This window comes from Peromyscus californicus, unplaced genomic scaffold (assembly GCF_007827085.1).
Source record: "Peromyscus californicus insignis strain IS unplaced genomic scaffold, ASM782708v3 Scaffold_13__1_contigs__length_99412109, whole genome shotgun sequence".
NCBI lineage: Eukaryota > Metazoa > Chordata > Mammalia > Rodentia > Cricetidae > Peromyscus > Peromyscus californicus.
In genome coordinates, this window is record NW_026294424.1 from 7,314,891 (window position 1) to 7,328,760 (window position 13,870).

A 13,870-nucleotide genomic window follows, 5' to 3' on the forward strand; every position below is an offset into this window, starting at 1 on the left:
AAAATTTGGCTTGCTGGTGGGCTTTTCTGATTTAGGGGCCTGAAAGCAAAGCTCACTGCTAGACACTTAACTGGGCAGTACTAGAAGTCCTCTGGAGGGATTTCCAGGAGGGAGGGGCATCAGAGAGCCTTGGAGAATCCCATGCCCAGGAGCTCCCTTTTGGTATTAGGGACATGGCATGGTGTCAGGGCATATGCCTCTACAGACTGGCAGACCCATAGTGCCTCTGTAGCTGAGGCTATGACAAGAGTCCAGGAATGGGACTGGGCAGAATGCAAGTGAATTGGCCCTTTGAGTCACGCCCCATGGAGTTAACAGTTCCCAGAATTCCTGAATGAATGCCTGTCCTGGCTCACATTCACTGGAGGCTCATTGACCACAGAGCCTTGTGACCTTTGGTGGCCGTAGTTGAACGTTGTTTCCTGGCACGGCACATCCTATAACATTGCAAGTTTAAAAGTGCTTACTTACTAGTCCTTTTTTTTTTTTTTTTTTTTTTTTTTAGTTTTAATAGGTTTTTTTGTTTGTTTTTTTATTTCATTAAATGTAAAATAGTCAGGCATGGTGGCACACTCCTTTAATCTCAGCACTTGGGAGGCAGAGGCAGGCGGATAGCTGAGTTTGAGGCCAGCCTGGTCTGCAGAGTGAGTTCCAGGACAGCCAGCACTGTTAAACAGAGAAACCCTGTCTCAAAAAAACAAAAAAAGTATTATTTATATATAATACATATTATATTGTATATAAAAGGCACTTTGGTCATATGCCCTCCATTATCATCATCTCTTCCTTTCAGCAACCATTTTTTTTGGTAACAAGTTTCCTCCTTTCATGGGGGTGTGTGTGTGTGTGTGTGTGTGAGACTTCATTTAATTAGGGTTGTGTATTTGATCACGGGCAACTTACCAGTGGATATACCACTAAAGTATATGCCTCTCTACTCAAGCAACTGTTAACTGCTGTAGATGTTCAGGGAAGGTGAGACCTTACAATCCCCACCCCATCCATGATAGAATGTTGGTAGGCCCAGGTTCCAGCAGGCCTGTGTTGTGAGTTCATGGGTACAAAAACCATGTAACAGCCCCATTTCACTACAATCATACAGTGCTCATAGATTGCTGCTCTTTCCAGAGGACCCCAGATCAGTTCCCAGCATCCATATCAGATTGGTCACAACTGCCTATAACTCCAGCTGGCCTGAGGGCACCTATACACACACAACATACACAGACATATAAATTTTAAAAACATTAAAAAAAAAAAAAAAAACCCTAGCCAGGTGGTGATGGTGCATGCCTTTGATCCCAGCACTTGGGAGGCAGAGGCAGGTGGATCTCTCTGAGTTGAGGCCAGCCTGGTCTACAGAGTGAGTTCCAGGACAGCCAGGGCTACCCAGAGAAACCTTATCTCCAAAACCCAAACAACAACAACAACAACAAAGACTTTGAAAGTGCTCTGGCATTAAAGAAATTAACATTGGGAGGTGGAGAGATGGTTCAGTTGGGAGAATGCTTACCAAATAAACTTGAAAACCTGAGTTAGGTCCCTACACCATATAAAACTGGGGATCTCACCACATGGGAAGGCAGAAACAGGAGGATCCCTGGAGCTGGCTGGCCAGCCAGTCTGACTGAATTGGTGAGTTCATTGAGAGACTGTTTCAGAAAATAAGGTGGAGTATAATTGAGGAAGACACTTGACATGAACGTCTGGCTTTTCTCAGGCACCCACAGTCATTTGTGAATGCTTTTACCCTGACACATATAAACTAACAATGTGCCTGCTTTGTTCTCAAGGCTTCAGAATCAAAGCACACTGGCTCACCCAGTAATTGCTGACATTCCAATTTTTTCAGAAGAGGAAAATGGTGTTCTCAAACGATTTTGCACCAGTCATTCAGGACAGCCATGAAGCACCCACATGGCTTGGATTAAGCTGTTAACTCCACTGCCACAGCTGTAGGCTATGGTGGAAAACAAGACATTCATGAACTTGCAATTTATGAATTTTGTCACCTTGGCCCACTGTTACTGGGAATTTCCATGTACCAAATGCTTTAAGAACTTGTCACACTAAAATCTCAATAATTAAGGGTTTTGTTTTTGTTTTTTGCTCCCCCCCCCCCCCCCCCCCCCCCCCCCCAGTATTTCATTTTACTGATGAGGAAATGGTCTAAAAGAAGCCAGGCATGGTAGTGCCTACATGGTCCTAACTACTTGATTAGGTAGGGCAATTGCTTGAGCCCAGGAGTTGGAGGCTAGCCTAGGTAACATAGACCCTGGCTCAAAAGAAGAAAAGCCTCAGAATTGAGTTATCAACTTTGTCCTGATCCTGAAAGGCAGGTCCGCTTTCTCTGAGATCTCTGGGTATCTGGGTAATGGCTAGTTTGCATCGTCAACTTGACTGGATTTGGAGTTACTTAGGAGACACCTCCAGGCATATCCTTGAGGTTTCCAGGAAGATTGAACTGAAGAGGGAGGAAGAGCCACTGTGAATGTGGGGGGCTGAGGTCCAGGACTAAATAAAACAGAAAAAGGAACTGGTGGCACATGCCTTGTATCCCAGGGGTAACAGAGCGAGATGTCTTTAAAAAAAAAAAAGAGAAACCAAGTAGAGCTACCCACCGTGGTGACGGACTGCATCCTCAAAGTAAGTCCCGGATACATGAACCGCCCTCCCTAGTGCTTTTGTTGGGTGTTTTGCCTCAGTGACAAAGTGCATCTGCTGTGGGACTGGATGGTAGCGTGTTTTGGATCGAGCCTTAGGACTAGAATTGTGAGGTCAAAGTGGATACTGCACCTATCCACTCCAGTTATATCTGGTTCCTCTCTCCTTCCCTGGGAGAGACTCCCTGCCTCCTTGGAGCTGTGTTCAGCCATTGGAAAGGAGGACTGTCCTCCTAGACAGGGTTTAAGAGCAAAATGGCCTGTGCCTGCTCCCATGTCTGCTGTTGCTCTTTTTGTGGAAAACTGAAAGCAAATGGAATGTAGACTGCAGGTCTTCAAGAAGGTCAGGCCATGTGGCATCAAGAAATGGCTGGTGAGTCACTCTAAGCTGAACCCCTTTCTTGGAGCTTGTTTCAGACTGTTTGCAGCCTGTCTTGAGCCAGCAGCTCAGACTGTCTCTTTGCTTCCTTTCTGAGCCTAGCTCCCCCCCCCTTAGTTATTTAGGGAGTGTCAAATGACACTGTGGTAAACCATAGAATACTAGATAAATGAGGAACCGTTCTAAGAGTTGACAATCTCTAGGGCCAGAAGTTGGAAGTGGGGGTTGAGTGCATAGAAGTATAATTGGCCCAATTCTTCAAATACAAACATTGTAAGTCCTGGGACTGTCAAACTAGTCTGGGACCTTAGGCAACTGACTACTTCATAGAACCTCAATTCATCTACCTGTAAAATAGGACATATATAATAAAATTACTAAAAGATTACAAGAAATGGCATAACCAGCCAGTTTCTAAAGCAATTTGCCAATTACTCAAAAGGTTAAATTAGGGGGTTGGGGATTTAGCTTAGTGGTAGAGCACTTGCCTAGCAAGCGCAAGGCCCTGGGTTCGGTCCTCAGCTCTGGAAAGAAAAAAAAAAGGTTAAATAGGCCATCATGATGGTTGAGTAGGTAAAGGCCCATGCTGCCAAACCTGATGACCTCAGTTTGATACCCAGGATCCATAATTTGGAAGAAGAAAAATGACTCCTAAAGATTGTCTCTGACTGACTTCTGCATACATGCCATGCATGTACACACACATACACACTACTTAGTTATTGTTTTTGATTTTTCAAGGCAGGATTTCCCTGTGTAGCCCTGACTATCCTGGAACCCACTCTGTAGACCGAGCTCTGGGGTTTATTATTTTTTTTAATTAAATTAATTTATTTATTTAAGATTAACTGGAGTTGCTGGGCAGTGGTGGCACATGTCTTTAATCCCAGCACTTGGGAGGCAGAGCCAGACGGAGTTTGAGGCCAGCCTGGTCTACAGAAAGATCTGGGACAGGCACCAAAACTACACAGTGAAACCCTGTCTTCAAAACAAAACAAAACAAAAAAACAACAAAAAAGATTAACCAGAGTTACCATTAAAACCCATAAATTACACTCTTAAGAAATTCTAAGAAAAATGAAATGCTATGTTACCTGATCAAACAACATTATTCCTAATAGAAAAAGAAAAAAGCATCCAAATGGCTTTCACTGATGTCAACACAATGGAATATAATTCAGCCATGCAAAGAATAAAGCACTAATAAGTGCTCAAATGTAGATTTATCTTAGAAGCAATAAAAGAAAGCTTAAGGCCAGCCTGTATCACATAGCAAGACAAGTTCCTCTCTTAAACAAAACTGGTTACACAAAATGGTTGGTAACCACAGATAACTGAAATGTCTAGAAAAGCAAATCTGTAGGCACAAAGTAGAATAGTGGTTGCCAGAGACAGACTGGAAGTGACAGGTTACTGAATAGGAGTTTCTTTGGGCAATAAAAATGTTCGAAAATTTGATTGCAATGTTTGCACAACTCTTAAGGATGCTAAAGAACCATAGTATTATACTACTTATTTGAGATAGGGACATTGTAGCCCAGTCGGCCCAGAAACTCAAAATCTGTTTTAGTCTACTAAGGAGATTGCAGGCATGCATTAATTTTTATTCATTTGTGCATGTGTGGGTGGGGTGATGGAATTCATACCTAGGAAGTATACACTTTAAACATGAATTTGTGGTATGTTACTCATAACTCAATAAAACCAATGGGGAGCCAGGCATGGTGACCCACAACTGTAATCCCAGCACTTGGAAGACGGGAGTACCTTGGGCTACATAGTAAGCTCAAAGCGCTTTGGAGATCCTATCTCAAAACAAAACAGTACAAATCAACCCTCACTAAAAAAAGGTGTTGGGAAGGAAAAATATTACAAAGGAAAGTAAAGCTTAGGTCAAGTTTTTTTGTTTGTTTTTGCTGTTATTTTGTTTCAGTTTTTCGAGATAGGGTTTCTCTGTGTAACAGGCTGGCCTCGAACTCAGAGATCCGCCTGCCTCTGCCTCCCGGCTGCTGGGATTAAAGACGTGAGCTACCACGCCTGGCTCAGTACTATTTTTACAGGGTCTCCCACGAGCTAATTTAAACGCCCCTAAGCAGAGCAGCAAGGTGATTCAGATCCCTAAACCCACTTGCGTCTCATCACTATTCTTCAAAATGAACGGGCGAAGCAGCCCCACCCACGGCCCTGTTCGCAAGGAGCGGGCCCAGGGAAGCGGAGGCGGGCAGGACCTCCGGGGAAGCCCTGGGCCTTCTTCCCGAGAGCCGCAGCAGGTGACACGCCAGCCCAGAGCCAACCCGGAAAAGCCAGAAGAGCTAGTCCAGGTGAGTTTTCGTGATTGGCAGCCAGGGAAGGAGGGTCCCCTGGTGACGGTTGTCCCGCCCCCTCACGTCCGTCCAGTTGGCGCCAGCCTGGAGGAGGGGCTGGGCCCGGGGCCCTCGGCACCCATTGGGCGCGTGGTGGGAGCTCCCTGGGGAGCCGCCCCCAGCTTTGCGGCAGCCAATGGGCGCGGCGCGTGGGCGGGGCGTCGGCAGCGTCGGCGGAGGCCGAGCGGCTGAGGCGGCTGAGGTGGCCGCTGGCGCTCTGGTGGCGGGCGCGGCCAGGATGGCGAAGAGCAGCAGAGAGAATGGGCCGCGCGCGCCCGCAGCGGGCGGGAGCCTGTCGGGGACCCGGAGAGCCTGGCCCAGGGCCCCGACGCCGCCACTGCCGACGAGCTCAGCTCGCTCGGTTCCGACTCGGAGGCCAACGGCTTCGCGGAGCGCCGCATCGACAAGTTCGGCTTCATCGTGGGTTCGCAGGGCGCCGAGGGCGCGTGAGTAGCGCTGGGGTCTGGGCCGGGCGCGGGACCAGCGCGAGCGTGGGCCTGACCACCAACGTGTCTCCACTGCCCCATCCCCACGGACCCGCCCCGAGCGGCTGTCTACTTCCTACCTACGTCGGACAGACAGGCCACCCTCTTCCTCCCGGTCCTCACGCCGGTACCCCTCCCCTTCCCCCCGACCGACTGATCCGCTCCCTCCGAGGGACTCACATTGGCCTCCCGACTGGGGGATAGCCACCAACACCAGCCCCTAGACTCACCAGGTCACCCTGGCCTTAAGGCTGATTGACTTTGCCACCCCTTGACATGCGCACAGATAGCTGCCCCATACTTTCCCCATAGCTGTTCTCCATCCCTCCCCTCCCCTACAGAATCCTTGACTCACCACCTCAGGACCCCCACCCCAGGAAATCTTAGATCGACTTCAGGACTCCCGGCCGGCTCCACCCCACTCCAGGTCACACTAATCCTTACATCTAGACACATAGACACATTGACACTGGCCACCTCCCTCCCAGACAGTCCCATCTTGTCACCGACAGTTTCTTTCCATCATGGGAAAGTGAGAGAGTGTCTATTTCTCTCTCGCACACACACACCTTCTGCCAAAAGGCAGCTTTGTCCATTGTCACAGGCAACAGGTGGGCAGACACTCCCCCTTCCTAGTAGTTATAGGGTGACAGTGCCTCACCTCTAGGATTCTCTGTCACTTCATCACCACAGGAGCCAGCCAGCAGACTCCCAGGCTGCTGTGTGTTTGTATACTTCCTTCCCAAATCCAGATATAGGGCAGGAGGAGGAGGGAGATAGCAGGAGCCCCACTTAAGTAGCACCCCACCCTTGAGCACCCAGGCACCCCACTGGCCATTAGAAAAAGATGAGGCAGTGGAGTAGCACCTTCCTTCCAAGATGAGCATGCTGGGCTACAGCCTTCTGTCCCACAGAACCCCTGGAAGTCAGTCCTCCCAGAGACTTGTGAGTTCATCTGGTGGTCCCCTCAGGAAGATGGCCTCTAGATCCCACTTCATTCCAGCTGTCCTGTGGTGTGAGACTAGTGCCATACAGAGAACTGATAAGCCTCCCTCCCATAGCGGGCCTCCCACTTTATAGAGACAGAAAGAACCTCACAGTCACCAGGGGAGCCTTACTCCAGAATATTTCCCTCCCTTTCCTCTGACTGGTTGTGACTGCCCAAGGTGTCCCCAGCTATTCTCAGGACTTACAGAAGTGCTTGACTATCTTAAGAAACCTACTCCATAAAGTCCCATATAAATGTCACTTCCATAATCTCATAACTCCTCCCGCCAAGAGTCTCTTATTCACCAGGCCTCCTACTCCTTAGGAGGAAAATTTTACAAATCCAGGCTTCTGACCTAGATGGAGTTTCCTCCCACCCACTGGTCTGTCTCTACCACCCGCCTCTAGACTTGCTCACATTAGGCTAAGCCTAGTCCAGTCCCAAACCAGGAGAACTCCTCATTCTCACCTTCCGTCCTGACTTTGTCCTGTTTCCTTGGTCTGAGCTTCATGTAGAGAGGATTTAGGGTGTGTTTCAACTGGGGCCAGGGAGGGGTGAGGTCTTGAGCGGGTGGGAAGGGACTCTCAGTTTTATTTGTGGGGTCTTGGAAGTAACAGCTCAGATTTGCTGGTAAATTCTAAAGCATGAAAATTCTTCTTCCATGCATATTAGGCATTTAACCAGATTTCAGGGTGTAGGGCGATGTGATAAAGTGAGGAAGGGCCAGACTTAGGGCTCATACTTGTTGGCTGTGTGACCTTGGGCAGATCTTGAATCCCTATCCTGTTTATTCAAGGGCAAAATTAATGCCTATATCCAATGCTACTGAGAAAAGTGAAAATCTGATACATGTGGTCACCCAGCACCATGCCTGGCACAAGTAATACCAAGAAATAAGTTTTCTTTCTTCTAAGGGTCTGAGAAATGAAGAGAAAAATGAGGGCGTACCTCTGGTATTTGTGGGAAGAGTCGCCCAATGGGAGCACCTCCCTTTGGCTCTCGTCCCCAATCAGGCAGCCAGATGTCTATCTTCTCCACCCTCCAACTGCAAACCTGGGTTGTGGCTCTGCAAGATGCCCTCTCCATCTCCGGTGTCTGTGAGGCCAAGGCTGAAGGAGATCCCCGATCTACTTCTGTCTCCCTGCCTCATTTTCTTCAGCTTGTCTGTTAGCAAAATCTCTGGTATCAGAAAGCTTGGATCTTCCTTGTTTAGTTTATACTGTGGTTCTAAAAAAGCCAAAAGTAAGTCCCTGCCCAAGGCCATAAGAGGGGAAGTTGTGGGAAGTTTCAGGGTGACCGCCCTGAACCTAGTCTCGTGGTTGAGGGCTAGGAGTCCATGTGCTATCCCAGAGAAGTGAAACATTAGCACAAATGGCCTGCAGTGGAGATGATGGGGACTCTGTCTCCAGTTTAAGGTCCATTTCAGACACCCTGGGCCAAAGGTTGCCTCAATACAGGTCAGTTTTGGTAGTTGCCAGGGGCTGTGGGCATGGGAAAGAAACCAGAGGCTTCCTCATTCTAGTGTCTGTTGCATTCTGGCCTAAAGTATATCATAAAATTATAGGCTAAGCTGGAATGGATCTTAAGAGATTGACCAGTATAACCTGTGTCTAGAAGATAAAATAGGCCAGAGAAGCAAAAACTTGCTTAAGTTCACTTAGCATATTATAGTAGAACTAGAATTTGGATCCAGGATGTGAGAATCCCATCAGGACTAGCTTCACCATCCATAATTGTGGCCCTTCACCGCCATCAGGAAATCGGTTGGCAGGCAGGTAAAACTGAAGATAACTAAGAGGAATCTACCTGCCATCATAATCCCTTGCTTCCTCCACACTTCTTACACCCTTGACCGTGTAGGGGCTAACAGGAATGGCCAGGAAGGGTAGGAGCGTGTTTGTCATTAGTCTGATTAGCTTAGGTAGGGCTGGACCAACCAGGCTTATTCACCTTTTTCTCCTCAGATCTGCAGTGGAGTAAATGCTCAATGTTTATTAATTGAGTGATTTACTGCTAGATATTCCAAGTCAGAAAACTAAAAGTGAACTTGGAGGTGACCACTGTCATACAGATAGGTGGGAAACAAGGATTAGCCTTGCTTTTTCAGTCTGTTAGGAGAAAAGCTGGGGGTTGACCCCCAAAGTTACTATGCTGTTCCACTTTTCCATCTTGTCATTCAGCCTGCTCTGTAGGGAACCTTTTGTAGGACTGAACTGTTTCCTGTCTTCTCTTGAGCAGTAGCCAAAGGCAAGAAAGCAACTAGCCCCTGAATGACCATGTGGGTGGCACAGCCACAGACAGAGGCCCTGGCAACATTAGTTCTGGGTTAGCCCAAGACTCAGCTGGACAGTGAAATCCCAAGAGGACCAGGTGTTGTGAGCAGGGAAGGGTGGGAGAGGAGGAGTGATGTCACCCTTCCATCTCTTGAGGGAGAAGAGTGACCTATCTGATGGTTCTTCTGCAGCTGAAAGTTGGTCAGGAGGGGGAAAGGACGTAAGTTAAAGTCCTGGTAGCTGGAGAGGTAAATCCCTAACCTTCCTCTCCTTTTCCCAAGTGATTATCAGCACTAGCCTGAGGCTGGAGCTTCCCACCCTGCCTCTCTATCTGCTCAGTATGTAGGCCAGATGAGTCAGGAGTTACACTCTTTGGGATCCTGTGGGCATTGGCTTCCTGTTCGGGAAGCAAGTGAGTTGAGCTGAGCTCAGGGAGAAACATATGGAACCGTAGTATTGTCTTCTTTAATCCCCTGGTTCCCTCTCTTCTAACCAATTATATCAGCCCAATGACTTTGGAAGTCATAGAACTGGCTTAATTGGCATCCTTACAGATGGTTCTATGCCAGTTTTTGTTGAGGTGGGGCCAGGGCTCTCCTGGCAAGCCAGAGCCTGCCTCTTTGCTGAGCTGCCTCCACTGCCTTTTTTAGTTTGTAAGCTCAGACTATGCACTTCTCTTGAGGTATTACAGGTCCCAGGAGAGCATGGAGCTGGCAATGAGTGGTCCCTGGGTAGTTCATTGGGAAGAATATAGCTGTACACGTGTGGCCCAGGCCCTTGACTCTAGACCGTGAGCCTTCCCATTTGTTTCCCTCATTCCTTCTCTCGGCCTCTAAGGAAAGTCCAGTTTGATGACCCTGTTCAAGATCTGACTTGGTAAAGGAGGAGGCAGCTCGCCAGCTGCTGTCCCGGGAAGGTGCCTCTGTGTCCAGTTGCTAGAAACCCTAAGCTGTGGGAAAGAGATAAGCGGTGGAGCCTGCTTGATGTTTTTGTCTTCCCAGCATCTGGCCTGAAACAGGACCTGGGGGTAGGGGATAACAATACCTGACTGAGCCGGGCCGTGGTGGCGCACACCTTTAATCCCAGTACTCGGGAGGCAGAGGCAGACGGATCTCTGGGAGTTCAAGGCCAGCCTGAGCTACAGAGTGAGTTCCAGGACAGGCTCCAAAGCTACACAGAGAAACCCTGTCTCCAAAAACCAAAAGAAAAAAAAAAATTCCTGACTGAGGCTCAGTCACCCAATCTGTTTGCATCAGGGTGGGGGAAGAAAGGTAGTGCTGGGCCCTCTCCTAATACACCCTCCTAATACACAGACAGCCTGGCTGTCTGTGTGACTTAGAACATGTGGCCTCATTTCTGAACCTCAGGGTCTTACCCATGAAAAGATTATGCTAGTGCTGACTTTTTGGGGTTGCTGTGAGGTTTAAATGAACTGATGTGTGAAAAGAGCCTGGGACAGAGTAGGTGCTCAGTGACTATTAACTCCCCTTTTAAAGATGAGTAGTTAGTGATCTACTCCCCACCTCAGGCCATAGTGAGAAGAGAAAATCCTAATCCAGGTGAACCTCACTTCCCTTGAAGGGGTGGTAATCTCAATTCTGAACACAAGCACCTGAAGACCTCAGAAAAGAGTGCCCCAAATTTATCACCTGATAAATCCTTAAGCGGCCAGGCCAATTTTCTTCCTCCCAGGTGGGTTCTGTGGGGAGAATCCTAGAAGGGAGAAAACTGGCCGGGCTGCCCCACTGTCAAGCCAGCAGTCCTGCTTATGAGCTCCCTTAGCCAGGAGTTTAGGGCAGCTGCCAACTTGGATTTCTTTGTTTCATCTTCCCTTTCTCCACCTCTCCTACCCGACACTACTCTTCTGCTTCTCTAGCTCTTCAGAAGCCAGCACAGATTAGCTCTTTACTTCTGCTTAGGTAGTGAGGTAGTCAGCCCATGCAGCAGCCTGGGGAGCCAGCTAAAGGCTTCGTTTTGCTAGCTTAGCCACTTTAGCAGTGAGCTTATTTCCCAGACACTCTTGAATACCTGCTCTGCCAGATGCTGTGATTGGGACAAGAACTGAGCAAGACATCTCTGCCTTGTTGCCCTCAAGGAATTCAGACTGGTTGAAAGACAGAACCACAAACAAATCTTTGCAATGTTGAGTGATAAAGGCTGTAATTGAGGTGTGCAGCTGCTCTTAGAGTCTATAAGAGGAAGCAGCAGCTTTGCCTACAGGAGCCTATGAAGAAGTACCATTTGATCCCAGCACTCAGAAGGGACAACAAGGTCTTTTTCATTGCCTGGGAAGGACTTACGTGCAACATCCCTCCCAAAAGCCAGCTCTTTGAGAAGAATAATGTGCTAAGAGCAGAGGTGGCAGGCAGGATGAAAGCAAGGGTAGGTTGGGAAAAGAGATTAGGCAGACAGCCCTGAACGCCAGCCTGAGTCCCCCTATGTTCAGAGGGGTTAGTTGTTGAAAATGACAGAAAGAGGAGCTAGATCACAGGCGATGAGATTGTCATGAGAATCCAAGATAGGCCAGATCTATGGTGGGACTAGGAAGTCTATAGCCAGAGGGAGGAAGAGACTGGCAAGTCATTAGAGCTCAGACAGTGGCTAGCCCGAGAGTGACAGAGGTGGAAAGGCCCCTTACACAGCCTATCCTGGAGCCTTTACAGTGGGCTGCTGTTGATTGGCCTTTGTCATATCCCCAAGGTACATACTTGGCCGGAAGGCCCAGGGCACATCAAGGGGCTCTTTGTCTCTCTAGCAGGAGAGAGAGTTGGCTGACCTGGCTGGGGGAGGCAGGAGGGTGAGTAACACTGAGCTTTGTAGTTGCTGCCTGGTAAACAAATTGGATGGTAAGAAAAGCTACAAGGAGAGCCAGGCTTCTCTCCAAGGAGCTAGGAGTGAGACTGAGGACAGAGAAATCCTTCCTTAGGGTAGCATGGCAGCTAGGACAGAGGATTTGGGGCTTTCAGCATGAAATCAAGGGGAGGCAGATGACAACCAAGGGGCAGTCTGATTTCATGGAGAATCTTTTTTGTTTTGTTTTTTGAGACAGGGTTTTTCTGTGTAGCCCTGGCTGTCCTGGAACTCACTTTGTAGACTAGGCTGTCCTGGAACTCACAGAGATCCTCCTGCCTCTGCCTCCCAAATGCTAAGATTAAAGATGTTCGCCACCACCAACCCCCGGCTTCATGGAGTGTCTTTATTTTCTTCTTCTAGCTGGTGCCTTAGCTGGGACAGATGAGTCCAGTATCTATGGTGATATTTTGTTTGTATTAAAATGTTATTTGTATGTTAATAAATAAAGTTACCCGGGGGTCAGAGGTATTAGCAAGCCATAGGAAAGCAGGGCAGTGGTGGCGTACGCTTGTAATCCCAGCACTTGGTAGGCAGAGCTGGGTAAGTCTCTGTGTGTTCAGGGATACAGCCATTATTGGATACACATGCCTTTAATCTCAATACCAATCATGGAAAACCTGGAGGTCTATACAGACAGGCCGTGACGAGACGGTCATGTGGTTGGGTTTACAACCAATGAGAAGGCAGGACAGGAACTCTATATAAAGACTTTAACACAGGGGTAGCTCTGGTTCGGAGAGGTAGGACCACCGCAGGAGGAAGGGTAAGGTTTTAGCTCTTAGCTCTGACCTCTTGGCTTTCTTCTTTGCATTGGTTCTGTGTTTCTTATTTAATAAGAAGGTTGGTTACATCTACAAGTATCTATGAGAGGCAAGCTTCTAGCAAGTCTTATAGAGTCTAGCTGGAAACATGGCTTTAGGCTATGGGATGGGGAAAGTACTACTACTAAGCACAGGGGTATGAGGGTGCTGGTGCCAGCTTTCCAATGGACTCCTGTGCTTCATGGCTTAAGCGTGTCTCCTCATTCAATCACAGAGCTAGTTCCCTGCTTTTTATCCAGCATTTACTATATGTGTAGCCCTGTTCCAGCTTCCAGATAGAAACCGGTCTTGCTTTCAAATGACTTATAGTCTAACAGGAAGTCATACATTAGACAAGTAGTTACAGGTGCAGCTATGTACAAAGGATTGTGAGGCTCAAATAAGATAACTGGATTAGGAACACAGTGCAAACAAAGGCTTCTGAGCAGCGATCAAAAGACCCTAGTCCTGGGTCTCCCTAAGCTACTAAGTAGCTATGTGACCTTGAGAAGGCTGTTGGCTTTTTTCTTTTTTGGAGCTGAGGACTGAACCCCTACCACTGAGCTGAATCCCCAACCCCAAGAAGGCTGCTTTCTAAACCTCAGTTTCCCTGCAGAGAAAATAGAGTTCATCTATCTCAAACATTCTGAGAAATGACCTTGGAAAAATGCTTTGGTAGGTAGTCCCAACACAAGGGGTCATTGTGGCACATTCCACAGAAGCCAGCACTTCAGCATACTTTGTTCTTATGTGAGCTTTGTGCACAGAACCAGTGGTCCTCATGTATGTGGAGATGTATTCAGATTGAAGGATGCTTTATCGCTTCTTTTTTTGTTTTGTTTTGGTTTTTGTTTTTTGAGACAGGGTTTTTTTTGTGTAACAGCCTTGTCTGTCCTGGAACTCTCTGTAGACCAGGCTGGCCTCGAACCCACAGAGATCTGCCTGCCTCTGCCTCCCAAGTGCTGGGACTAAAGGTGTGTGCCACCGCCCAGCAATTTATCTCTTTTTTTAATTTTTAAAAAAGCTTTTAGTTTTTGAGATTATAATATAATTACATTATTTTCTC

General features: G+C 47.9%; 1 protein-coding gene across 1 annotated transcript in view; it reads left to right on the plus strand.

Annotated features, from left to right (window-relative positions):
- Window positions 1-5,412: 5,412 nt before the first annotated feature.
- Window positions 5,413-13,870, plus strand: part of Tbc1d10a (TBC1 domain family member 10A) — a 32,567-nt gene continuing 24,109 nt past the window's right edge. Inside the window, 2 exon segments of the mRNA XM_052736357.1 lie at window positions 5,413-5,707; window positions 5,710-5,851. Coding sequence (XP_052592317.1) covers window positions 5,542-5,707; window positions 5,710-5,851 — 308 coding nt within the window. The 5' untranslated portion in view covers window positions 5,413-5,541.